Source organism: Parastagonospora nodorum (genome assembly GCF_000146915.1).
Source record: "Parastagonospora nodorum SN15 chromosome Unknown scaffold_17, whole genome shotgun sequence".
NCBI lineage: Eukaryota > Fungi > Ascomycota > Dothideomycetes > Pleosporales > Phaeosphaeriaceae > Parastagonospora > Parastagonospora nodorum.
In genome coordinates, this window is record NW_001884565.1 from 774,451 (window position 1) to 799,624 (window position 25,174).

The following is a 25,174-nucleotide window of genomic DNA, read 5'->3' on the forward strand; positions in this document are numbered from 1 at the left end:
AGTGCCATTGTACGAACGTGGGCCTCAAACTTCTTTGTAATCGAAGAACATGGAGAAATGAGTGTGCTGATGTGTCATTGAAATGGTCGTGATGTTATCGTGGTGTTGAAGTCGCGTCGCGGCGCACCCCACCTTTGTATCAAACTCGTCTGTACCTTCCGTCTCTGGCATGCCGCTCCCCACCACAATCGGCAGCTCAGCATGAAGCCACGGCGGAGATGGCCGCTGAGAGCGCGCTCGTCGTATGATGTTGAATGCTTCTCTCCGCAGATAATATTCCACGTGCTTGAAGGACCATAGAACTTCCTTTCCACTTAGTACCCCGCATTAGCTGTCGCACGCGACATCAAACAATCAGCAATGGCAGGCACAACCCAAGAATCGGCAGTCGCGAAGGATGACTTGAATATTCCAGTACGCGCACAACTCCTTCGCGTTTTGACCACTTCTGATATGCGGCGCGACAGCTTATAGACTTTGGACAATTTTTGTCGAATGACCCCGCCGCGAAACAGACAACCGCCAAAGCAGTCCTCGAAGGCTTCCAGAAGACTGGCTTCGTATACCTCAAGAACCACGGCATATCGCCATCCACTATATCCACCGTCTTCGCCAACAGCGCCAAATTTTTCGACCGCCCACAAGACCAGAAGGATGCTCTGGCCTGGTATTCTGCCGCCGCGAATAGAGGATATGTCGCACAAGGGCGCGAGAAGCTCGTTGTGCTCGAGGAAACAGGCACGGAAGCAGAGCTTCGCAAGATCGTACCCGATTTGAAAGAAAGCCTGGAAATTGGGCGTGATGATCAGCCCGAGACGCCCAACATGTGGCCCAGCGGAGACGAAGACGCGAAGGTCTTCAAGAAAGAGATGATGAACTTCTTCGACACATGCAAGAGCTTGCATATGCAGGTTATGCGCGCGATCGCATTGGGTATGGGCATACAAGAGAGCTGGTTCGATGAGTTCACAGATGCGGGTGACAATACGCTGAGGCTGCTGCATTATCCTGGCGTGTCGAAGAAGATCTTCAAGAGGGATGACGGGCAATTGCAGGTCAGGGCTGGAGAACACAGCGACTACGGTACGGCTATCCGAATTTAAGTCTTCGACGTTCACTGACAAAAGTGCAGGCTCAATCACTCTTCTATTCCAGGACGTCCGTGGCGGTCTGCAAGTCCGCTCGCCCAAGGGCACATTCGTAGACGCCACACCCATCGAAGGCACCATTGTCGTCAACGCCGGTGACCTGCTAGCGCGATGGTCCAACGACACCATCAAATCGACACTGCACCGGGTAGTAGAGCCGCCACCAAAGCCTGAGGATGCCGACAAAGACGTGTACCCGCCGCGATACTCGATTGCGTACTTCTGCAATCCGAACTATGAGCGCATGATACAGGCGATTCCGGGGACGTATGAGGAGGCTGGAAGGAAGTATGGCGATATCCAGAGCGGGGAGTATTTGATTCAGCGGTTGACGGCGACGTTTTAAGTATTGTGTGATGAATGAAATGAATGTCTATCCTTCTTGTGTCTTGATATTTTCGAGGTGTTCAACTTCTCGCGTCACTCTTGGACTTTTGGGTGCGCGTCTCCGCCAGATGTCGCTGTAATTCGTGTGCGCCCTGTTCAGATCCCATGAACGAATGCAAGACGAGTATTATCTTACATGAGAGCCTGATGATATCTGAAGGCTTAACGGCATGTTAGAAGACCCTCAAAAGTCAGTGAAGCTGTACAGAATAAGCTATAGGCATGCGGTTTGGCATTCACTTTTTGAGGACGGGGACGAATGGTTGCACCACCCTGTGTCGGCCCATCGCCTTAAACATAAAGTAAGCCCTACAATACGCTAATTTGAGCATGGCTCCAACATGCATCGGCGGTACCTCCATTTACCTCTACTCAGTTTCCACATACCTTCCAAATACCGCGAGCTTCCCATCACCCTCTTCACTTCTTAAAAACCTTTTTTTTGTCAATTTACAGGCACTGATAGACTGCAATAGGGTTGATCTTGCGGTACTGTAGCTGTATAAGGCACACCTGCTTTGACGTCTGCTTTAACGTCCCACTCTCCGTGTTAATGGTTCATCATTGTAGATGCATGGCAATCTATGGAAGGGAAAGAGAAGCTCGAAAGACATAGACATACAACGACCTTGAGCTCCGCAATCCATGGTCAAACCATTTCGGCTTGATTCCAATCTCGCCACTAGCCGGATCCGTCCACCTTCACCTGTGACTCTCCTTCACCTCCACTAGCCTGCGCACAGAGGGCACACGGTCAGGGCACAGACCTCAGCAGGCTAGCGCCTTGGACATGCGGGGGACGGTATAAGAGGCAGCTGCCTCCCTCACCTGTATTTCCTCTCCACGGCACACCCACACTCGCTCATTGCTTCAACTTTGAGACTCGGCCTTCGCTTACCCTTTTTCAATTGAAAGTCCGCGCGTAGTGAAGACACTCAGCGAAACTCACGCAGCCGATCCTTTCACCGAACACTCCGATTCCGCTAGCTGCAGCTGTCTACCAAACCCCGAATGGCCTTCCGTCCAACGCGTTGCTTGCCTGACAGTGACCTGGAGGTATTCGGACGTGTCGTTGCGCCGGCCGTTGCTTGAGCTCCTCTGAACGCTCGCAACATCGATTTGTCAGGTCGCGCACCCCACTGCGCAGCCTCGGTACCCTTCGGCTTGCAGTGTCTTGCTATGCATATATCAGAGTCAGTTGTATCGAGGTCTGTATGGGTTCCTAAAGGTTTTTGACCGGTGTTTACCTTGGTACTCATCCATTCTCCCGTGAGGATCCGCAGGCGCGTACGGAAGTGGTCTTGATATGGCGCCGTTCCCCAGTCGAGTCACGCATTGTGAGTACAGTGAGCAATCTCGCTCTCACGGGCAAAGGAGCGTAGCATACACCTGACTGTGTCGGCAGTCAGTGTTTTTTTCGTTGACTTCTCGGCCTTGTGCTGAGCGTTGAAGAAGAAGAATCTTTTGGATTGTGTGAGCGTACGAAGAGTGTTCATGGCCCAGGGCGATGAATCCGAACGTCCAAGAGCAATTGGACGCGAGAAGGTCAACAGTACGAAGGTATGGACATATAAAAAGCGAGCATGTGGTTGACTGGACAGATACTGGGTTTATTATTCACCACAAGATAGTAATGATGCTAATCAGTGCGGTATCGCAGGTACAAAGTCACTTCTTTGCGTTTTTCTCCTTCACTGACAACATCTTATATCCGACAAAACCACACTTGAGAAGGCTTTTGGTCACCTCACCATCCTTTTGATATGAACAGAGATACAATTACCAGGTAGTGTTATAACGTTGAGGATTTAGTAGGACAAGATGAGCTCTCTAAGCATGTCATGACATAGATGTGACTAACAAAATGTTCTCATACATTGCTACCAGCACTTTCAAGAACTGAAGAGTTGATGTAGTAGCACAGGATCGTCAGCTATAAAAACCTTAGAAGGCTCTAGTCCATCACGTGCTGGTATAATACTACACCTTACCGACCGAAGACCAGCTCTATTTGCCACGTAAGGTATCAATGCCATTCTAACTTCAGGAGTGATGGTGCAAGAGCCGGAAATATCAACCGTCTGCGGAGCTTGACGTTTTCTGATTGGCGGCTCCTCGGAGGTCTCCGAACGTGGGGCCGCGGGGTAGCTTTCCAGACACCACTTTTCATGGCAATCCCCAGCTCTTTTCAGTCCCTTTCCTGAACCTGGAGAGCCAGTCAGACGAACCGTGGTCCCACAAAGTCATCACTCTTCTCCTTCACGGATATCCCCTCGATACCCCCATCCCGAAGAATAGAATGGCTGCCGACTCGATACCCAGCAAGCAAACTGTGGCGTGGATTGAGAATCCAAGCCCCAGCTGTGTTCTTCAGATCCGGGATGATGTGGAAGTAAAGCAGCCCGCCGAGAGCGAGGTCCTCATTAAGCTCGAATGCTCCGGAATCTGTCATTCAGACTGCCACAATCTTGAACAAGCTGGCATGTACACCGAGGTTCCCGGACACGAAGGAGTTGGGAAGGTTGTCAAGCTGGGTTCGGGGGCGTCCAAGGATCTCCTAGGAAAGAGGGTGGGCATCAAGTGGCTCTGGAGTGCGTGCAATGAATGCACAAGCTGCAAGAAAGGAAAGATAAACCATTGCGCAAAGCAGAAGAATACTGGAAGAAGCGTATGGGGTACTCTACAGCAATATGTTGTGGCGCATGCCGACTTTGTTACAATGATCCCAGAAGGCGTCAAGAGCGAAGTTGCGGCCCCATTGCTCTGCGCGGGATTGAGTCTTGCTGGTGCTGTGTCAAAATTGGAGCCGGAAGTGCAACCAGGAGATTACGTTGCGATCATTGGCGCTGGAGGTGGTCTCGGCCATGTTGGCGTTCAGATTGCTACCATCAAGGGATATAAGGTTATTGCGATCGATAGTGGCGCGGAGAAGGAGAAGCTGAGTAAAGAGATGGGTGCTGTTGCGTTCGTCGACTACATGAAGCAGGATGCTGTGCAAGCCGTCCGCGATCTCACAGATGGCGAAGGCGCGCACGGTGTGATCTGCGTTGCAGGAAGCGAGAGAGCTTATCAGCAAGCTCCAGACCTTGCAAGGAACAGTGGCGTCTTTGTGTGTGTGGGTTTGCCTCCACCTACCTTCATGTTCCCCATGTCCCCAATCCACATCGCGAATCGAGGTATATCGAACTCCCATCTTCAAGGCTTTCTCGTGTGCTAATAGAAGTAGGACTCACCATCCGGGGCTCATCGACTGGTACGAAAGCGCAAATGGACGAACTGCTCCAGCTCGCTCTTGAGGGCAAAATTACACCGCGGATCGAAGTCTACGACTTCAAGGATGCGCCCAAGATTATACAGGAGCTGCAGAGATATGAGGTGACAGGTCGAAAAGTAGTCAGAGCACCATAGGGTACTTCACTACTGTACACAAGTAGCGAAATATCCCCCACCTAGGTCAGGCCTACACGGTACTCATGCCACGTCATCTTCATTGTCATCGCCACTAAGCCGATTCTTGTTATTCATCATATATTTGCTGTCGTTTCTCCAATATTATGAAGGAGGGAACACACCTGTGCTGTGAACCTAGCGAGTATAGCAGGTCATGGTTATTGTCAAGTTGTGATTGCGAGCTCGGGATGTTTGATAGGCAGGTCTCGTGACTCTGGCAATTTTGAAACGAAATGGAGCATCTATTTGGAAGCAATGTATCCATCTCGGTATACTACAATGCACGATCGAGGGGAGCTATTCCCATTGGGAGAGAAGGTGGAGGGAGATGGGACGTGGAGCTCGACTAGTTGATGTATAGACTAGCGCCGGAGAAAATCTCGAAATCTCCGACAATGCTTTCATGAATCATCTCGGCCGTTCAACATTTCTAGGCAATTCCATCATGTGTCGATAGCATTTCCTGCGTTTTCAGGCGTTTCTTGTTGATTCGATTTCCTAGTTATGGATCGCCACGCTCGCGTCGTGGCGCAGGTCGCGTCCAAGGTGAAAAACTACTTTGTCCGCAAGGAGCCTTTTCGGATATCTCACGGATCAACGAATAGCACGCGTCCGAACCTCAAGAAGCGCGTCGTCGACATCAGTGATCTGAGGAATGTTGTCAAAGTCGATACTGCCAACAAATCGGCGCTTGTAGAGCCTAATGTACCCATGGACCGTCTTGTGGAAGCGACATTACCTCACGGCCTCGTCCCTCCTGTCGTAATGGAGTTTCCCGGTATCACTGTTGGAGGGGGTTACGCTGGTACTGCTGGCGAAAGCAGTAGTTTCAAGTACGGCTTTTTTGATCGAACAATTAACGAGGTGGAAATGATACTTGCAGGCGGCGAGGTTGTTAAAGCTTCCGAAGAAATCAACAGCGACTTATTTAGGGGAGGTGCGGGCGCTGTGGGCACCCTTGGTGTCACTACGCTCGTAGACTTGCAGCTTATTGAAGCGAAAAAGTATGTTAAAACAACATACTGGCCAGTTCGCAGCGTGGCGCAAGCCGTAAAACAGGTTCGAGAGCATACCGAAGGCGCTCAAGGCCAGGCGAACGACTACGTAGACGGCATTCTCTTTAGCAAAGATCACGGTGCTATCGTGACCGGCGAAATGACAGATGAGCTACCTGCCAATATCAAGCCGCAAACCTTCAGCAATCCCTGGGATCCATGGTTCTATCTACATGTCGAAGCTGCTACGCGCCAATCAACACAGCCAGTAACCGATTACATACCACTGGCCGAGTACATGTTTCGTTACGATCGTGGAGGGTTTTGGGTTGGCCGTTCCGCTTTCCAGTACATGCGCTTCCCTTTCAACTCCTTCACTAGATGGTTCTTGGACGATTTTTGCCATACACGGATGTTGTACCGCGCCCTTCATGCATCCGGTATTGCGACCCGGTACATTGTCCAAGATATGGCGCTGCCCTACCCCAATGCCGAAAAGTTCATCGACTATACGGACAAGACATTTGGTATCTGGCCTTTGTGGCTCTGCCCACTTAAGCAAAGCCCGCAGCCGACCATGCATCCTCATACCAAGGGTGATCTGAAGGACGACCAAATGTTGAACATTGGACTTTGGGGATTTGGACCGAAAGATCCCACGAATTACCTTGCGAAGAACCGCGCACTCGAGAAGACTTTGGGCGACATGGGTGGCATGAAATGGCTATATGCGCATACGTATTACAACAAGGAAGAATTCTGGTCCCAGTTCGATCGCGAGTGGCACGAGAGGCTTCGCAGAAAATATCGGGCTGACGGCGCGCTTCCCGGCGTGTATGACAAAGTTCATGTGGACATCGAGAAATATACGGAGATGACGAACAAGGACTTCGGTATGCAAATGAAGAATATATGGCCTCTTGGTGGTTTCTGGGGTATCTGGAAGAGTATAAGATCGAAGGACTACTTGCTACACAGGAACGCGACCTGGCGATGGAGGAACTGACGCAGAGCACTAGACGGTGATCGACTGCAGTGCGATCGGAACTTGACGAACTCAATCTGATTTCACCACTCCCCTCTTAAGATCCATCCGCTGCCTTGAGCAGACATGTCTGTACATTCCATATCGTGGCTGTCCGAAGCACCATATCGTGGCCGTCCGAAGCACCATCTCGTGACACAAACAAACGTCTGGATGCCTACGTCAATAAACAAGAGAAGAGACGTGTGCAGGAAGAGCTACCGAAGTCGAACGGGCTGCCCAGTTAATAATGCGCTTGCCACTGCAGAAGTCGATGTTGCCGTCTATCGTGGGTCAATTCTTCGGCAATCTATGCGGAGCAGTATGCAGAAGGTACCGTCAGGCAAAAACCCCAGCTCTTACTTTCTTTCTGGCCATGGAATACCTGAGAGCTTCTTAACAACTCTTTCTCCGGTCCCAATGTCGCTCGCCTCTGTCAGGGACAAGGCTACCGAAACATCATTCCGAGTTGAACAACATCATATATGGTCTACCCAACGATGTAGGGACACCAGAAGCTATTCAAACCATACAAGTCATCACACAGCAATTGAACGGCGCCTATAACCGATTAGTATTCGTATGCGATACAATTCAAACGCGAATCTGGGCGGACACATCATGGGCGGCCAATGCAGCGGCAAAAGTATACGAGATGCTAGCGACCACAATCGATCCTGAACTGTCGGCACCACATCTACCCTTGAGTGGCGCACTTTTGGTGCTTAATGAGATGACGAGCATGTGTCAGGCTGAATTTCAGCGGATGGTGTCTGAACCAAACTGGAATCGCGGGCTGCTCAACTTCCTCGGTCAGCTTTGCACCATGGGCAAGATCACCAGCACAACGCCTGGCATCGTACTTCATATTCTGGATAACCTGATATTATCTGCGTCTCTTGCTGATCACGAAAACTTTGATCACCTCATGAGCTTCCTCATGCACGCCGGACCATATCTTGACAGCCATGCACAGCACCGAACGCGACTTACAGTCAGACTGCAACAATTGCGACAGCGACTACAGTCGTTGAGTGTGTCCTCATGGCTTGCTATCGAAGTACTACTATATTTGAGGGCGCGCGGCTGGCAGAAGGAGGCTTCGCAAGACAACTCACTGAGCGCCCAGTGATGACGCACCAGGCTGATCGATCAACGTGCTTTTACCAGGGGTAGTCTTTTGGACATGATTGAATTCTCAGGTACATCAATGCTACACATGAAATTCCTCTCACATTGCACATCTCTCATCACAATTGCCTCTCTTCTAATCAACACACGACTTTGCGCGCAACTACTTGTCGTATCCCAAAAGTTGTTCTCGTCTATTCTTGATGGTGTACAGCCGCTTGGTGTGCTTGCTAAACACGACACATAGTCGTCAACCTTTCTGACAGGCTCTTGTCGTTTCATCTTTCCAGAGTTATGTATTAGACAGCAATTAGGATTTGAGCAGAGCGCGCACGAATTATTGCACCACCAAGTGGTTGTGCTTTGTGCATTACGTCAGACAGTCTGTGCGTGAATGCGGTTTCCTCCACGATCGCTCCAATTGAAACCGAAAGTATGGTTGGTTGAGCACTCCGTCCGCCAATTCGCCTGCCGAACACTTTTACGTGATGATGGATGGCATCCGGGAGACTAGGTGAACTTTGGTGCCCAGTACTATTGCGGAACACGGCGGAGCGATGTTTCGCCGAGGCGATCCGTGATTGCGCTATGACGATCTCCATCAACAACACTGGACTTATTCACTGCCTCTCGAGGTGCCGACACCCGTATTGTGTATAACTTTGCATTACCTTCCTCCCTTTGTATTAGTACTCTAGGCCTTACGACAACTCCAACGGCATACTTGATTCGCTACTTTGCGCCAGCTCAATTACGCGCCTCATATCACGTGCAGCCTCATCAAAATGGCCGAAGTAGCATCCAAGAAAGGCGGATTGCGTGCTTTCTTTGGAGGGCGCTCAAATAACTCGAATGAGCGCAGGAAATTATCGAAGAAAGGATCACATAGCCAATTAAGCCACGCCGAAAAGCTTGGTACGGAGATCGTGGCGAACCCCCGACGGCAGGATTCAGGTAGCTTCACACAGCAAAGCATCGAACAAACCACCGCTGAAGCTGGCCCTCCAGAATACGAAACTTCCGCAGTGCTACCGAATTATCGGGATAGCCCTTATGCTGCAACCAACACCCACAGTCAAAGATATGCACCTTCAAGTCCGGAGGTAGCAGAGTATCGTCGCAATTCCGAAGGACAACAACAATATGCTGTTCCTCTGTACAGCACACAGAGCTCAAGATCATATTCAATACCTCAATCCAGTAATGATCACATGCAAACGCAAGGGCCCGGTGCACCACCGAAGATGTCTTCTGCGAAGCTGAGCAAAGCTCATCGAATGCCTAAGCCTGAAGAGATCCTCGATAAAGATACGGGGGAGAGGAAAGATTTGACAGACATGATGCATGCTTTCACCTTCAACGAAACCATGGACACCATCGACGAGAAGGTCTACGAAGAGACCCTTGATTACGACTATTCAAAACCTGATGGAACCGCAATGCTCAGTGGTGTATCACCGGAAGTCTGGCTAAACATCGCGTCTTTCCTGACACCCTTCGATGTTTGCAACCTCTCCTCAACATGTCGCACTATGTACACGCGGCTCGGTAATCACCCACACAAACTGCTAGTGGACCCGGCCAATCGTGGTCATCGCCTCAATTTCCTTCTAGCCATGGATCACAAGATGCCACGTCACCTCTTCTGTTTCCCTTGTGCCCAGTGGCATTTGCGTATCCAGCCTGGATCTGAGACACTCAAACCCCATCACGTACTCAATCCGCTTTTCGATTGCCCGAATCAGACCAACATCCATCGACCGCCGCCACGTCTACGAATCACAGATGGTCGCACGCTTCCCTTTGCTTTTGTACAGCTAGTGCGACGCTCATGGGCATTTGGACCGGAATTCGGTATCAAACACCAAACTCTGGCACGAAGATGGAAAGACCCATACTCGGAGTGGACACACGAGAGCATGTATCATGTCACGGAAAAAGGCCACGTGATGATGCGAATCAAGTCACAACGCTATGTCGAGGGAGGTATGACAACTGCAGCGAAGCGCATGGCATTATTCAGTCGGGGCGACTACACTCCGTACTTCAGTGTCTGCTCACACTGGAAGGATGGCATACTGACCTCAATACCTAAATGCGCGCTGGACCATATCCCGTTTGAGCAGCTCCCGGACGCCCTCACACAACTCAAAGCCAAGGTTGGCGCAAGGAAGGCGAGCGGGTTTGTCAGTCTGTGTAGCCGCTGCAGGCCTATGCGTCGCTGCCCAATGTGTCCAACAGAATACGTATTCGAGCTGAAGCTTGTCGAGGACAAGACTGTGAAGATCCAGTCTCCGGACCGGTTTAAGCAAGCTTTGATAGCCACAAGGTGGAGCGACTTAGGCCCGGGCCGATCACCGGATGACAAGGAATGGGCTGCGATAAGCGGGGAGAGTGACAGTTATGACAGCTTCCTAGAGATCGGACGACGAGCTGTCAGCGGCGTCTTCGAGAGCGCGTTCACAGACAACCCTCCGGGTCAGCGGATACTCTCTTCTAATCCTAAAAAGGTCAAGGCCGATGAGATTGGAGGTGACTGGTATTGAGATGGCGTGCTTTGGGGGTTTGTCTCAGTGGAAGTTTGGATGCTGAATGAAGAGTGTACATCATAGAAGCCCACCACCCTTGCTGAGGAACACGAGGTGGAAGCAAAGCAGAATTGTGGCGTATTTAGCTTTATCGATTGGGCTTGCATGTCTGCAACCCAAGACTCCGCATATGAAGCTCACACCACCAACTACTTACATACAGCCAACCCGCAAGTAACCCGCAAGCGCTTTCGTTAGTCGCGAAGCTTCTATTGTAGCAGAAAACTACCTCTATGCCTCTCTTTCCGAGTGCTATGCCATGGTTGTGGTAGAATTGACGATCTTTTCCTCCAGATACCATACCCTTCAGTACATCTTCTTGTGAAAAGTGGAACTTGTAGGTTGTCCCTCGTGTGCACAACGGAAGTCGCAAAAGATCTACATGCATCGTAATATCATATTGTATGACAATGCTGCATGTCCGCGACCGGGTAAACAAAACCCGGATACCTGGGAGCGACAACAGGCAGCCTCGCAACTTGCAGGATAAGCCGCATATGGAGAACACAGCGGGACAGCCACATTGAGCTGTGGGATAGAGATGGAATGTAAAATGAAGCACTGGATAGCTTTGGGAGTGTCTAATGATTACACAAGATAAGTATGAAGATGATTTATAGTGTCCGGCCGGGAGGCGGTTAAGGACTCGCGACAAAACGCTACGAAGCGGTTGAGTTCCAGTTATTCTGCAGCAGAAAAAAGAGCTACGTCACATTCCAATTATATATTCTTTATGCACACTGCGATGCTCCTTCGGTGTTGCATAGCTGACTGCAGTACAGAATCACTGACGCTACGCTATGCCCACCGGATGAGCCAAAACATGCATGCGCGGTAAGATTCCAATATTGGTGAATACGAAAACAGAATGATGCTCTCCGAGGGTGGCGTTGCAGCCATGGACCAAGTATTAAAATGGTCCTGGGGCTTCTTGAATTGCGAGGACATCCTGGATCAACAAGATGTTTTCCCTTAAGCTCATCATTGCCACGACAGTTGCATTCTTTACACTTGCTCAAAGCCAGCAGTTCTTTATCCAGAACTGGGGTAACGGCGAGAAGGCAACAAACTATACGTACAAGAGTCTTGACGCCGGTCGCTTCACGGTTGACTGGATTCTGGGAGGAGGGGGAAACTTTGTTGTCGGCAAAGGCTATCGAGGAAGCCAAACACTGTTCGTCCGGTCATCATTACTTCCTTCTTAATGAAGCTAAACAATCATCAGCGTGGTAAACTACACGGCGAATTATAATCCTCAGGGGAACTCTTACCTTGCCCTCTATGGCTTCACGAGCAACCCACGCGTAGAGTTCTACGTCATGGACGCATTTGCAGAGCACAATCCCTCTGACAATGCAGGTCACTCATTTTATGGGTATCACAATAGCGATGGGGCCCAGTATGAGCTCTGGAGCAAATACAATGGTGATCTTCGCCAGTATTTTTCGGTCCGGAGGACAAATCGTCGCGGTGGCACCATCACCTTCAACAATCACTACAAGGCCTGGATTGCGGCTGGTTTGCCCATGGGAAGTCTGGGCAACACTTATATGGTTGTTGAGGGGCAGCAAGGACGGGGAAACGCTGATATTACGGTCGGTGTTAGACCGACCGGCACAATCAGAGAGACACCAACGCCGACTACGCGCTCTATCGTCTGTGTAACTCCTACGCAGACTATTGGCACGGTCTGCAGGCCGAGGGCGGCTAAGCGCACAGCGGCAGCATATGTTGCGTAGAGACGCTCCTTCGGCGAGTCAGAAGAGAGGACTTGTTTTCAATATTTCATAGTCAAATGCGAATGAAGTGGATCTAAAGTTGCAGAACAAGCCAGATACAAATGACACAGTTAGACTGCTACAACCATCTCATAAATCTCCATGTCTGCGAACCAAATTTGTGAATAACTCCAGTCATCCTCACCATCCGCCTCCATGAGGTCCTTCAAAACCACTCATACCTCCTCGGCCTCTTCGGCCTCCTCCCATCCTACCGCGGCGTCCCGGGAATCCTCGTGGCCCGCGCATGGGAGGATAGTCATCCTCGTCATCCGAGAAATCGCCGCCTCCCATTTCTCTCAAAGCTGCGGCCATGGCCAACATATCCATCATGTTGCGATGATCCTCGCATAGCCCTCCCATGCTAGGATTTATACCGCCACCTCGACCTTCCATCATGCCGGGGTGCATGCCATCACGACCACCCATCATACCAGGATGCATACCGCCACGGCCCATGCCAGGGTGCATCATACCCGGCCCACCCATAGGTGGTCCCATATCATCGGACCCGCCGAAGTCGCTCTCATCGTCAACCATACCCGGATATCCGGGCATCATGCCCGGCGGATCTTGCCTGCCATCGCGGCCGCTCCGACCGCGGCCTCGCCTGCCGCTTCCGTAAGGGTTTCCTCGTCCGTACATATTAGTGGTTGGAGTTGTTTGAGTGTATTCGTAGTTTGTGTGCTGTTTTGTAGTGTCGATATTGATTGGTGTAGAAGATTGATATATGATTTGAGGTAGCGATGTGTTGTGGATACAATACTCGGTGCCAATGCGAACTTTTATACGCAAGAACGAGCAATGAATGCGCTGTGGAAGCGGGTGAACGCTGTGAAGTGTTTCAAAACTTCGATCGCGAGCAACGATTTGCGAATTCCTCTGTGCGATCGTGTCAACTTCGTTCCCAGGTCGTTTTCTGGCATGGTCCTGTCACATAAAAATGTTCGGCCTCTATCGTCTTGTATTCTCCTGGGCCTCCAATTAGCGCGCTGGCTGTCAGAGCTGGGGATTAAATGTGTGAACTTGATGTGACATAGTGGTCCAGCGAGCTGAGTAGCAGCAAGTCGAATACTGTGCTGACTGCATTTGAAGTTCCTTCCCCTTTGTATTGTGGAGTACGTAAACAAAGAGGCAGTCGGGTGATGCCGCACTTTTCTCTATGTATACTTTGTGGGCAACCTAGTGAAGCACATTCCAGCTGAGTTGCCTGCATCGTCCAGCAATCCACGCACTTCTAGGGTCTTATCTGCCTTTATGTGATTCGTGAAGTTATCAAGGAAATTGACGCCCGGCTGTTCAGGATGTGCACTCCAATCGAGTACCAGTCTCTTTGTAGTTAGGTAGCCATTGTATTTGCCCCAGTCGCAAACTCGCTTCGCCAGATAAATAGCTCCATTCATGATTGGAGATGTCTCTGCCCTTGCGCTCTTGCAGCTCTGAGAATCCTCGCGGAATGCTACAGTGAAAGTGTTGAAGCCAAAAGAATGGAATTCGACCAAACTGTCGAGCATGTCCCGTACGTTCCTCTGCGTTGTACGATAGACTGTGAGATTGAGCCAGCCATGAAAAGTGGTGGGAGGTGTGTAGATGATCTCGTGGCCAGCATGTCTCCCGGTGTTCATAAGTATTATTCGTGATGCGATTTCGTGAAGGTTTTGGGCCAAAGCTTTGCAAATTTCGGGTCTCAAGTTCTCCCTGAATGGTTTTGCAGCTATACAGTAGACCTGAAAAATCCGCTGGCTGGACTTGCAGTGGGTTTTCTGGTAGGACGTAATGAAAGATGCGAAGACGAAGTTCCACAGGTAGCTCAAGCAGAGACTTTGCGCCGTTCACGATCATAGCAAGCTCCAAGGTCGCTATCCGCGTACCAATATCGGCCGCGAGGTGCAGCAATTTGTGCGCGCTCTGTTTGAACGCAACCGACTACTGGAGATCGACTGTCATCTTATGTACAAGCCCAAGGGAACTCAACGGCTTACGAGTACTTGACGAAGTGCTAAAATAGCGTTGGAATTAGATAGTTTTCTTCATGTCACGACTTAGGATTTAATGCTCATAGTTCTCAGATAGCGTCTACGAACCCTGGCGCTGGGGACGGCAGGTAAGCACATAAACATCAGCCCCACCAGTCACGTGCGGAGTGCCGCGCGCGCTGCGATCGCCAAAGCTCCACGCGGTCCACCAAAACTTTAACTCTAAGTCCACAACCCATAATGCCGTCGTCTGACTACACGACGGCCATAGGCGGCGGCTTAAAGCTCAAAGGTACCGGCGTCGACAAGAAGAAAAAGAAGAAGAGACCCAAGCCAGCTGAAGATGCCGCCGAATCGGCCTCTACCGACGTCGCAAAGCGCGCAAAATCACCTTCACAAACACCCGGTCGCTCATTATCGCCTGATGCCGCTGAGAAGAGCATGAAAGAAGCTGGTGGAAGGAAGAAGACCGAAGCAGAGAGGCGACACGACGAGATGCGCCGCAAGAGGCTCGAGGAACGACTCAAGCGCGAAGGCGTGAAGACGCACAAGGAGAAGGTGGAGGAGCTGAACAAGTACCTGAGTGGACTCAGCGAACACCACGATATGCCCAAGATCGGACCTGGCTAAGACGACCTGCCGCTGCGACGCAACGAACGGTTGCGACAAGATACAGTCCGAGAGCACGAGACGTGGACGACCTACCACGCGACACGATTACCACGGCTGTCTTATGCGAAGAACAATTTCGAGGGCCGAAGAGCGGATCCAAAGGGCAGACGGATGCCAAATCACTCCGCTTTCTGGTATATGATACAGGAATGGACGAATTTCAGTCTTGGTTGGTCAAATAGGCGTACAAATACATACAAACAACACGAAGGAAGGCCATGCCCATGACAGGCTTAGGCGCACTTTGTGTAAGTAGATGAGCCTAGTAGTATGTAAGACACGATCCAACGAAACAGTCAGTCAGAACATCAATTACCATCCTCTTCCCAGCTTCCTTCTCCGCGTTTCATGTTTCTTCCTCTACCTTCTAAGTGGTTTTTCCATGCGTCAACTACTACACTTTTTTGACGCATTGAGTATCATACGCACAAAGCCGTTACGGCCCCAGCTTCATCCTCAAATACGCCCCGAGGACAAATCGCATACAAGAAACGCAGCATGACAACTAGACGAATCCATGACGACGAAGTGTGAAAGTAAATAAAGAAAGCCAAAGTCTAGGACATCACTGGAATGTCGATCTACTCTGCTGGACAGCGACGCTCTAGCACTCGCATGAGGCATGTACTCCCGCAGCCTAACGTAGAAGAAAGCATGTGCAAGCGAGTGACAATGGCACCTGACAAGTTCGAGGGTGCATGTATACACAATGTGGTAATGCAGTCAAGCACAGCCTGAAAATGCGGCTCCACAAGCACCGTAAAGCTGGATATGTGCAAGGCCAGCCTTCCAGGCAACCCAATCTATCGGAAAAGCCGCATACCGCGAGCGCGTGATCCGACGAGCTATCAGCAATCATGCCATCATCTGATTGACCTTCTTGTTTTGCTGTCAGCCTTATCGTGGGGGCCGCGAGCAGAGTGAGATTGGTGGAAGTCAACGGAACGTCAAGAGTGTACTTTCGGCTCAGCGACTCCTTTTGTCCAGCGCGTACTCGTCTCCTGTTAGGCATACTCTGGTCAAGCTACCTGCCTTGCACTTATGCTGAGTGAGACGTGCACCGGAAGCCATGGTCTCCCGAGTTCATGAAGTAGTCAACCGGTCAAAGGAATTTGACCTCGCGTGCGCCGGCCCGCTAGAGACTTCTGCGGCCATGTGAATGGTTGGTGGTTGTACGGAGTTCCGCTAATGGTGTTGGTAGGTCAAGTCGATAGACCAGTCCTGTACTCACATCTACAAACTCGTTGGGAAGAGACAAGTAAGCCAGGAGAGTAGAAGTTGACCGGCGTGCGTGTTACGATCCGGTCCCGCACACCACGTTCACCATCAAAGCAATACCAAGGATCTATTCGTGTTGGATGAGAGGCTTAGTGGCTGGAATACCTCTATCCTTAAATGTCGTTTTCTCGCACAAGAAGCCCTGATGGGGCAGGTCGTAGCTGAGAAACAACAGAGTAGGTGTGCTGATTCGATGGCCTGCTTACTGCAGGGCAAGGGCCCTGGATTCGTGTGACAGCAGTACAGCTCACGCGACAAGCGCTGGAGGCACCGCACCTGAGGTTCAGAGCCCATTTTCGAAACAATCGCCTTGTGTAATTCGTAGAACCAAAAAGCGCGCGTTTGCTACTGTCGCAATCAAGCTTCAGACCCTGCGAATAAGGTTCCAGCGGGTTGGGTTTGCAAGACGGGCGATTGCGCAGCCGATTGCAGACGCAGCAGGCTGATATTGAATTCTAGAACAATTCCTTATCTAGGCTGATGCATGCCCATTATCGGTTGGAGGTCCATCCGGACATGAGCTGATGTCTGGCCCTTGTCGTGTGGTGCACAAGGAAATCTGCCACCTGCCCAGGATTGCTTAGCCTATTCTTATTCGAGCTTGTCACGCACGCCAAATTGCGTAGCAACGAATACCAACCCGCGCTAGGAGTAGATCGTCTGCCGTCGCGTACGTTGGCATCGCCTTATTTCTATCGCGGTGAAGGGTTCCATAAGGACCTCCTATTGACACTAGCCACTGTCAAACTCTATATCACCAGTCTAGCGCAACTTGGAGAGAGTTTGCGATTCTCCAGAGACTAATAATTTACCGTCTACCAAGAACGCGTATATGTCCGACACGTACGAGGATGATTGCTGCGGTGGGCGGTCGCGACTGCGTAGCCTGGACGGTTGGTCGAGAGCTTATCTGTACCCCGCGTGAGTTTTAGAGCGAATGGCCGTGTTGAGTGAGCGGTCGGCCTGTCCGCAGCTCTCTGGAAGCATTCATTCGATAGTAAGACTCGCCCGGGCATCTAGAATTGCGACTATCTCCCACGCCGCACTTAGCTCGAGGGTTCAAGTCGCCGCTGAGGTGCCGATTTGTGCACCCTGTTGTGCTCAAGATCGGGATGGGGACACGAGAGAGTTTGGCGAGATTGTAGGACCACTGGGTGCCTGTCGATATAAAGTAGGACCTTGTACTCTCATCAGCGCGGTAGCGCCGCAGCATTTCGTCTCCGTTTCCTGGTGCTATAGCGTTTGCCTTATTGTCGGGGTGAATCTCCAAGTCCTGGCGCTAGCTCAGTCTGAGCAACATTGAGACGGTCTGTCCCGAGGTCATATATACTCACGACCTGCTTCCACTTTTACACTCTCCATCGACTCAACTTTTTCGGTTCCCAAGATGGCGGCCAACAACTACGAGAAGGACCAAGTCGCCATCCAGGGCGACACGACTCCTCCACATGACCACGGCATCGGGAACATTGTCGAGACCAAGGGTGCCGCGCTGGGAGAGGCAGCCGGTATTTACGGTGATATTGAGACTGCCGAGCGGTACGGCTATGTCGAGCGAAATCTCAAGTCTCGTCACATCCAATTCATCGCACTCGGCGGTACGTTCTCAAGCGCAAAGGATTACAGGTGGAACATACACTGACTTCATACCTGTAGGTACCATCGGTACTGGTCTCTTCCTCGGTATCGGGACTGCGTTTGCCAACGCTGGTCCGGTGTCAGTCCTCCTCGGTTACACCATTACTGGCATTGCTGTTCTCGCCATGATGCAATGTCTCGGCGAGATGGGTACATGGCTGCCGCTGCCTGGTTCTATCCCACAATACTGCGCTCGTTACGCCGATCCTGCTCTTGGATTCGCCGCTGGATGGAACAACTGGTACCAGTACTCGATTACTCTTTGCGCTGAGATTTCTGCCGCTGCCCTCCTCATCAACTACTGGGACCAGGAACAGAAATACAACCCCGCCATTTGGATCACACTCATAATTCTTCTCATCCTTGGCTTGAACATCTTCGCGGTCGGAATCTACGGTGAGGCAGAGTTCATTTTTGCCTCCATCAAGATCATCACCATGGTCGGCCTCTTAATTCTTGGACTCATCATCATGCTGGGTGGTGCACCAGACCATGACAGGCGAGGTTTTCGCTACTGGAAGGAAGGCGCGATGAAAGAATACGTTGGCACAGGCAACACGGGTCGCTTCACTGGCCTTTGGTCCACTCTGGTCAACGCCGCATTCTCGTACGGTGGTGTAGAAATGGTCTGCGTTGCGGCTGGCGAAGCTGCTAACCCAAGGAAGAATATTCCCAAGGCTGTTCGACGTGTCGTCTGGGTGAGTTGTCTGATGGTTCCTCCCGCATGCGTACCTACTAACGAAAAGTCAGCGCATTCTCTTCTTCTACATCCTCGGCTCCTTCTTCATCGGCGTGATCATTTCTAGCAACGACCCTCAACTCACCAACTCGGAGGCACAGGGCGCACAAAAGTCCCCATGGGTCATCGCGATGAAGAGTGCCTCGATCCCGGTCCTCCCTCACATCATCAATGCCGTTATCTTGACCTCCGCTACATCCGCGGGCAACGCCTTCTTGTACACCGGATCTCGTTACCTCTTCGGTATTGCGCAGAATGGCCACGCTCCCAAGTTCTTGCTCAAGTGCTCCAAGGCCGGTGTACCGTATTATTGTGTGGGCATCACCTGCTCCGTCTCTTTGCTCACGTACTTGAGTGTCAGCACTGGTGCCAACAAGGTTTTCCTGTGGTTCCAGAACCTGACTACAATTGCCCAGTTGTTTACCTGGTCCTCAATCTGCTTCACCTACATCCGCTTTCGCAAGGCTCTTGCGGCGCAGGGTGTCGACCGCAGCACTTTGCTCTTCTCCGCCCCGTTTCAGCCATACGCCACCTGGTTCGCTTTTACGTACTTTGTCTTGATCATTGTCTTCAACGGTTTCAAGGTCTTCACCACCACTCCGTGGGGTTCTGACGAATTGACGGCTTTCTTTACTGCTTATGTTGGTATTGCGATCTTTGGGCTCTTATTCGCCTTCTGGAAGATTTTCAAGCGAACAAAGATGGTCGACCCTGCGCATGCCGACATTTGGAGTGGAAAGGCTGCCCTTGATGCAGAGGTTTGGCCGGAACAGATACCTCGGAACATGCTCGAGAGGTTTTGGTTTTGGTTGTGCTAGACCAGACCGTATATGATGGTCGCGTCAAAGAAGCAGTCTCACTTACATACATCGGTCGACACGTACCTTGTTGATGTACTCGAACCAAGAGGGCCTCGAATCCTACCTTGCTTAGAAGATCGGATCGTTATTGAAAACTATTCATAGTAAACTTCTACTCACCATGGTAATGTGTTGGTGATAATGCCATATGTAGAGATTTCTCCACACTACGGTGTTACCATAGTTTCTCAACTGCGACGAATGGTAAGAGACCAGAGTGCAACAGCAAGCAGCCCATCGTGTTAACCGAAGCGATACATTGCCGTCGCGGTCGAAGCCTGCCGATACTGTGTATAGCTTCGGGCTATTAAAGGCCCCCGATGGCTTTCCTCTGTAGTTAATGACCCGCAATATTCAAGGTGCTTCGTGTGATGGCTTGCTTTGCGTAGTCGCCAAATCGCGGAATGCTTCCGCTCGATCATTTCGTTCCTGGACTTGGTGGAACCTCGGTGGCATAATTTAATAATTTAATATCAATTCGATGGGAACGCAACGACCGTCGACAAGCTCGCTCGGTGTCAACTCTGTTGGGGTTGAAGAAGCATGGTCGTAACGCCATATAGGCGCGTGTTCTTTCGTCGATCCGCCGGCTTAGTTTAAGTTAGCGTCTTTCTGCCTGCCCGGGTATCAACAGCTCCAAGGCGCCCAGTCACCAGTCATCACTTCAACCTTCCACATAGCGGATATTTTCCTGAATTGATAGCTTTCAAATACTTTTATTTTCCAGCGCTTCCATTGACTTGCTAATAATCTGGAAGAGCAATGTCTTAAGTGCTACTGCGGCGCCATTCCCTATGATGACAAATCACGATCCTACGTGCTGGAACCCCAGAGCGACCAACCTGCTCTCAGGCGAAACTCGGAGGCTAGAAGCCATCGCTTGATCAAGCTTGGCAGTGGATTAACAGCTAGACACAGAAAAATCGATGATCATCAGCATGTCGTTACCACTGAATGCAGCCCAAGATGCAGCCGCAAGCACCTTTTATACAGCATTGACACCAGTAAAAAGTCCGGAACCAGAAAGTTCGAGGCGGCCCTCAGAGCAGGCAGCTCTCAATCGCGCGTGTGAGGCTTGCCGCGTGTCAAAAGTCAGATGCTTGGTCAATCCGGACGCAGATTCTACTCAATGTCAAAGATGCGCAAAGGCCGGAAGAGCTTGCATATTCGCGCCTCCAGCGAAGAGGAGACAGCGCAAGAGAACCGATGTGCGAGTCACAGAGCTAGAGAAGGAGATCAAACAGATGCGTGACCTTCTCAAAACCTCGAAAAACGAATCTTCCAACCACACGAGCGATCAAGAGTCGGACGAAGAAGACTCGCCCGAAGATGGACCTGAGGGCGGAGAAAGCAGGCTCGATAGAACCACCACTGCAGAGCAGTCGAGCAATAACAGCAACACAAAAATCGAATGCCGACCAGTGGTACAACACAGAGACTGAACGTACGCAGGGCGCGCCTAGCACGAACAACTGTGGATCGAAAGATCCTCTTGGGTCCTGCCGAGAACGACATTATCGATCGTGGCGTTATCACACCCCAACAAGCTGAGGAATTGATGGGTGTTTGGAGAAACGACCTGGTAAACTCTTGTCCTGGGATTACCATACCAAAACACTGGACAGCGAACGATCTGCGGGCAAACAAGCCGGCTTTGTTCCACGCGGTTATGGCAGCTGCCGCGCACTCATACGGATCCCAGATATCCGATAAGTTGCACGAGGAAGCTGTCTACCTCTATGCTCGATCTGCATTCATTAATGGCGAGAAATCGATAGAAAGCATACAGGCGATGATGGTCACCGTGGCCTTCTACTCGCCACCAAAAAAACCTGGACAACTACAGATTTATCAATGGGTCAATATGGCCGCATCCATGGCATTAGAACTGGGTCTTGCGTCGAAGCCAAGAACACATGAGCAGCTACCCAAGCGAGCGATCAGGTCACTGCAGAAAATCTCCTCACCGGAAGAGCTACTCGAACATTGCCGGACTGTACTCAATCTCTACATCATTAGCGCTGGGTTCTCAATGCGCTTGAAACGACCGAATATTCTACTGTTCAACAGCTGGATGGAAGAGTGTGTCGTCATGCTCGAAAGGTCAAAATTACTCGACGACAGGCGCACCATTGCCTGGCTCAAGTTGCAACGAATCGCAGACGAAGCCAATACAGCATTTGGCTTCGACGATGCTAGTACAAGCTTCAGCCTCTCCGAGTTGCGTATGCAAATCATCTTACGAATCTTCGACCGGCGAATGCACGACTGGAAAAAGTCTGTACCCGAGGAAGTCATGACTGTTTTTCTCGAGATTGAATTCCACCAGAACAAACTTTCGATGTGGGAGTTTGGTATGGATGGAGGTCGATACGACGTGACCGAGTTTAGAAATCGACATCTAACACTTCCAGCGCTGGACGATGACTCTGTACAACCGGAATCTCTATTATCAAGGTCTGCGTTGCAAATCAACGCAACGACAAAATGCATCGGCGCCGCGCACAACATCCTCGACTGCTTTATCCAAATCCCCATCGAGCGCCTGCAAAAAGCCCCCAATGTCCTCTTCGTCCGCGCAATCTACGCCCTCGTCGCCCTCATGAAAGCCGACTATGCCGTCGGCACAGACGCAGACATGAGCGAGATCCTTGAGTCGAAGAGCCTCAAAGTCGACTTCTATCTTGCCATTGTGCTCGCGCGAACCTCTGAAGCCATGGGCCCGAAAAAATGCAGAATCCCAAGTCACTGGACATTTGTGCTGGAGGCCAAGCTCAAGTCCTGGCGCGACGAATACACACAATGGCGAGAAGAAGATCGGCACCTCAAGCGGAGGAAAGTCAACAATGAGGATGAGGCTGGCGAGAAGACGCCGACGTTCGCCCAACCTGCCGCTTCGTCAACGGGCGCGCCTCTCGAGCAACCTAGTACCCAGATGCCGGGTCAGAATTTCACTGTGAATAACCCGTATCCGGCCTGGAATCCGCTGGATACTACTGCGACAGCGGGCCAGATTGGCGAGTTCACTCCAGATATGGGCGACTTTAGCGCGGCTTTTCAAAATGGCGACTTGTATCTCTGGAACGATATGACGGCGGATTCCTTTGGTGGATGGGTGCCTCAGAGCGGGATGTACAGCGGGATGGAGTTTGGGGGGTTGAATGGGCAGGGTTTCTAGATGCATGTAACCACGGGATGTGGCATTGATGCGTTGATGAGAAATGATTGACCGATCTTGTGGCATTAGGGGGCAGCGGGCATACACTTGTAATGGATTGAAAATCGCCGCTTTGTACTATATTTCTACATATCGAGGCTCAAGGTATCTTCGTAAGGATTCAGCTTGTTGCTCGTCTATGTGTTTAGACGGACTGTTTTGGCGTAGCAAAATAGCAAACTGCGTTCAGGCGCGTCAAGGTTATTACTGTAGACTTTTGCAACATCTGTCCACAACTTTACGCATACAATCCCTAGGCAAGATACATATTGCTCGGTACACTTTCCTCGTCGGAGATGCATGCAACGCAAGGAATGTCATACAAGAAAAGAAGTCGCGACACAAGGTTCGCGCTACGATCAGACGATGCCGCGTTCCATTCTCCACCTAGCGCGAATTCCGATCGGCAGCTTCCCCAGATTATCGCGACAACGATTGCAAAGTCGCGAATGCCCGAGAGCTCCATGAAGCCATGCCTCGCTTCTCCGTGCGCAACATTGTCGTCACTGTCAACATCCTGCTTCTCACCGCGCTTGTGATCCACCTGAAGCAAGTGTTATGGGACAGGCAACTCTCCCCTGCCGACCTCGGCACGTCGCATATCCCTGATGAGCTTCTCGACGACGCCCAGTTCTCGAAGCGGCGAACGGCCGTCGTTGTCGCGGCGCAGGCGAGCGAGAATGCGACTTGGCTCGACGCGTATTTCCCCGACTGGGAGAAGAATATATACCGCGTTGACGATGCGTCTGCGGCGCTCACTGTGCCGAAGAATAAGGGACGGGAGAGCATGGTGTACTTGACGTGTGTAATCACTTGTTGGGAGTTGATATAGTCACGCGATCTGACTGTGAAGATAGCTATATTATCGACAATTACGACTCGCTCGCAGACAACGTCCTCTTCATCCACCCGAACAGGTACCAATGGCACAACGACGACCCAGACTACGATGGCCTACCGATGCTGCGCCGCTTCCAACTGCCCTACCTCGAGAAACAAGGATACGTCAACATACGGTGCGCGTGGTCATTGGGGTGTCCAGCGGAAATCAAGCCGTTTGAGGAAGAAGGCGAGCATAGGGAAGCAGTGCACGCGGGCGGCGACTACAAACAGGCATTCGAACACCTGTTTCCTGGTACCAAGGTGCCGGAGACGGTGGGCGTGAGCTGTTGTGCGCAGTTTGCTGCGACGAGGGAGAAGATTAGGGAGAGGAAGAAGAGCGAGTATGTGAAGTACAGGCAGTGGATCATGGACACGGATCTGAAGGATAGCATCAGCGGGAGAGTGATGGAGTATTCGTGGCATAGTACGTATGCTTCCTACTGGCGACTCTTCCTCCACGACTGTCCTCTTCACGATATGGGTGATTTGCTAACTGTCACCTTTTAGTGATCTTTGGCAAGCCACCAGTGCACTGCCCGAGCGAGAAAGAGTGCTACTGCAAGACGTTCGGGCTTTGCAACCTCACATGCAACGGCGATCGCGACTGTCAAGGCCGATATACCTTACCACCATTCTCGTCGCTGCCCGACGGTTGGCCATACGTTGGCTGGAATAGAGAGGACAGAGAACGAGCTGGGCCTGAAGATCCATTTGCATAATTACATGCCCTTAGCCGCAGTATACATGTGCCTCGTGGTCATCTGCAGAGCATAAGCTTTGTCGGCACATGCCACCCATCGTTGATTACACCGATCTCATCACATACCCAACTTCACTCTGAATCTGGAAAGCCTGTGGGTTTATGAACCCCGCACTAGTTGTGTTGGCACAATATGCGCCCTCGCTTCTGACCGGTTGTGCAATGGTATTACTGGACCTAGTGCGGTACTGCATATATCAGGACTCCATTGTCACCGTTTGCGGCCTTTTCTCGATTGCTTGAACACGCTCCTCCGATCTAGTCGAGCCCAACGTCCACGACACCCGGCATTCATCCTACGCTGCCCATCATGGGTCTGCGAGCCTGTCAAGGTGATTTACCAGCTACCAATCGATAGTCGAAGAAACTGGGAAGAGATATTATTGGTTCTGGACTGTCAAGTCGCCCCCACTCGATATCAATGGTTCCACTCGGCCTACTGTTGTATACAACGTCGTGTCCATCTAATCCCTTGTGCAGCATCGACCCTTACCGATGGTTGATTTGATACCTCATCCTTTGCCATTTCCGGCCATTATCCAAGGAAACAGCTCCATCGCTGCAGCAATGGATCCTCGTTTGTAGCCTTTGCTACTAGCTTCGGCCCCATTCATAGCGATATCACCTGCAGGGCTATGCAAGCCCTCATGC

At 51.1% G+C, this 25,174-nt stretch overlaps 12 protein-coding genes across 12 annotated transcripts; 11 read left to right on the plus strand and 1 right to left on the minus strand.

Annotated features, from left to right (window-relative positions):
* Nucleotides 1–360: 360 nt before the first annotated feature.
* Nucleotides 361–1,527, plus strand: SNOG_10755 (hypothetical protein; the record flags this gene model as incomplete). Its single annotated transcript, XM_001800963.1, has 3 exons — nt 361–414; nt 468–1,083; nt 1,133–1,527. 3 exons carry the CDS (start codon nt 361–363, stop codon nt 1,492–1,494), a joined length of 1,032 nt encoding a protein of 343 aa, XP_001801015.1. The 3' UTR covers nt 1,495–1,527.
* A 2,307-nt stretch (nt 1,528–3,834) lies between these two features.
* SNOG_10756 (hypothetical protein) lies at nt 3,835–4,943 on the plus strand (the record flags this gene model as incomplete). The annotated part of the gene is made up of 2 exons (XM_001800964.1): nt 3,835–4,648; nt 4,759–4,943. 2 exons carry the CDS (start codon nt 3,835–3,837, stop codon nt 4,941–4,943), a joined length of 999 nt encoding a protein of 332 aa, XP_001801016.1.
* Nucleotides 4,944–5,489: 546 nt separating this feature from the next.
* On the plus strand, nt 5,490–6,999 carry SNOG_10757 (hypothetical protein; the record flags this gene model as incomplete). The annotated part of the gene is made up of 3 exons (XM_001800965.1): nt 5,490–5,989; nt 6,023–6,927; nt 6,959–6,999. The coding sequence occupies 3 exons, from the start codon at nt 5,490–5,492 to the stop codon at nt 6,997–6,999; spliced, it is 1,446 nt and encodes a 481-aa protein (XP_001801017.1).
* Nucleotides 7,000–9,379: 2,380 nt separating this feature from the next.
* SNOG_10758 (hypothetical protein) lies at nt 9,380–10,681 on the plus strand (the record flags this gene model as incomplete). The annotated part of the gene is made up of 2 exons (XM_001800966.1): nt 9,380–9,637; nt 9,953–10,681. 2 exons carry the CDS (start codon nt 9,380–9,382, stop codon nt 10,679–10,681), a joined length of 987 nt encoding a protein of 328 aa, XP_001801018.1.
* Nucleotides 10,682–11,685: 1,004 nt separating this feature from the next.
* On the plus strand, nt 11,686–12,462 carry SNOG_10759 (hypothetical protein; the record flags this gene model as incomplete). Its single annotated transcript, XM_001800967.1, has 2 exons — nt 11,686–11,897; nt 11,949–12,462. 2 exons carry the CDS (start codon nt 11,686–11,688, stop codon nt 12,460–12,462), a joined length of 726 nt encoding a protein of 241 aa, XP_001801019.1.
* Nucleotides 12,463–12,642: 180 nt separating this feature from the next.
* Nucleotides 12,643–13,904, minus strand: SNOG_10760 (hypothetical protein; the record flags this gene model as incomplete). The annotated part of the gene is made up of 2 exons (XM_001800968.1): nt 12,643–13,383; nt 13,737–13,904. The coding sequence occupies 2 exons, from the start codon at nt 13,902–13,904 to the stop codon at nt 12,643–12,645; spliced, it is 909 nt and encodes a 302-aa protein (XP_001801020.1).
* Nucleotides 13,905–14,717: 813 nt separating this feature from the next.
* Nucleotides 14,718–15,107, plus strand: SNOG_10761 (hypothetical protein; the record flags this gene model as incomplete). The annotated part of the gene is made up of 1 exon (XM_001800969.1): nt 14,718–15,107. The coding sequence occupies one exon, from the start codon at nt 14,718–14,720 to the stop codon at nt 15,105–15,107; it is 390 nt and encodes a 129-aa protein (XP_001801021.1).
* A 260-nt stretch (nt 15,108–15,367) lies between these two features.
* Nucleotides 15,368–15,683, plus strand: SNOG_10762 (hypothetical protein; the record flags this gene model as incomplete). Its single annotated transcript, XM_001800970.1, has 2 exons — nt 15,368–15,397; nt 15,567–15,683. 2 exons carry the CDS (start codon nt 15,368–15,370, stop codon nt 15,681–15,683), a joined length of 147 nt encoding a protein of 48 aa, XP_001801022.1.
* A 2,131-nt stretch (nt 15,684–17,814) lies between these two features.
* SNOG_10763 (hypothetical protein) lies at nt 17,815–19,622 on the plus strand (the record flags this gene model as incomplete). Its single annotated transcript, XM_001800971.1, has 3 exons — nt 17,815–18,025; nt 18,054–18,763; nt 18,816–19,622. The coding sequence occupies 3 exons, from the start codon at nt 17,815–17,817 to the stop codon at nt 19,620–19,622; spliced, it is 1,728 nt and encodes a 575-aa protein (XP_001801023.1).
* Nucleotides 19,623–20,908: 1,286 nt separating this feature from the next.
* Nucleotides 20,909–22,842, plus strand: SNOG_10764 (hypothetical protein; the record flags this gene model as incomplete). Its single annotated transcript, XM_001800972.1, has 2 exons — nt 20,909–21,088; nt 21,151–22,842. 2 exons carry the CDS (start codon nt 20,909–20,911, stop codon nt 22,840–22,842), a joined length of 1,872 nt encoding a protein of 623 aa, XP_001801024.1.
* Nucleotides 22,843–23,353: 511 nt separating this feature from the next.
* On the plus strand, nt 23,354–24,482 carry SNOG_10765 (hypothetical protein; the record flags this gene model as incomplete). Its single annotated transcript, XM_001800973.1, has 3 exons — nt 23,354–23,682; nt 23,739–24,187; nt 24,271–24,482. The coding sequence occupies 3 exons, from the start codon at nt 23,354–23,356 to the stop codon at nt 24,480–24,482; spliced, it is 990 nt and encodes a 329-aa protein (XP_001801025.1).
* Nucleotides 24,483–24,833: 351 nt separating this feature from the next.
* SNOG_10766 (hypothetical protein) lies at nt 24,834–24,991 on the plus strand (the record flags this gene model as incomplete). Its single annotated transcript, XM_001800974.1, has 2 exons — nt 24,834–24,855; nt 24,882–24,991. The coding sequence occupies 2 exons, from the start codon at nt 24,834–24,836 to the stop codon at nt 24,989–24,991; spliced, it is 132 nt and encodes a 43-aa protein (XP_001801026.1).
* Nucleotides 24,992–25,174: the final 183 nt, after the last annotated feature.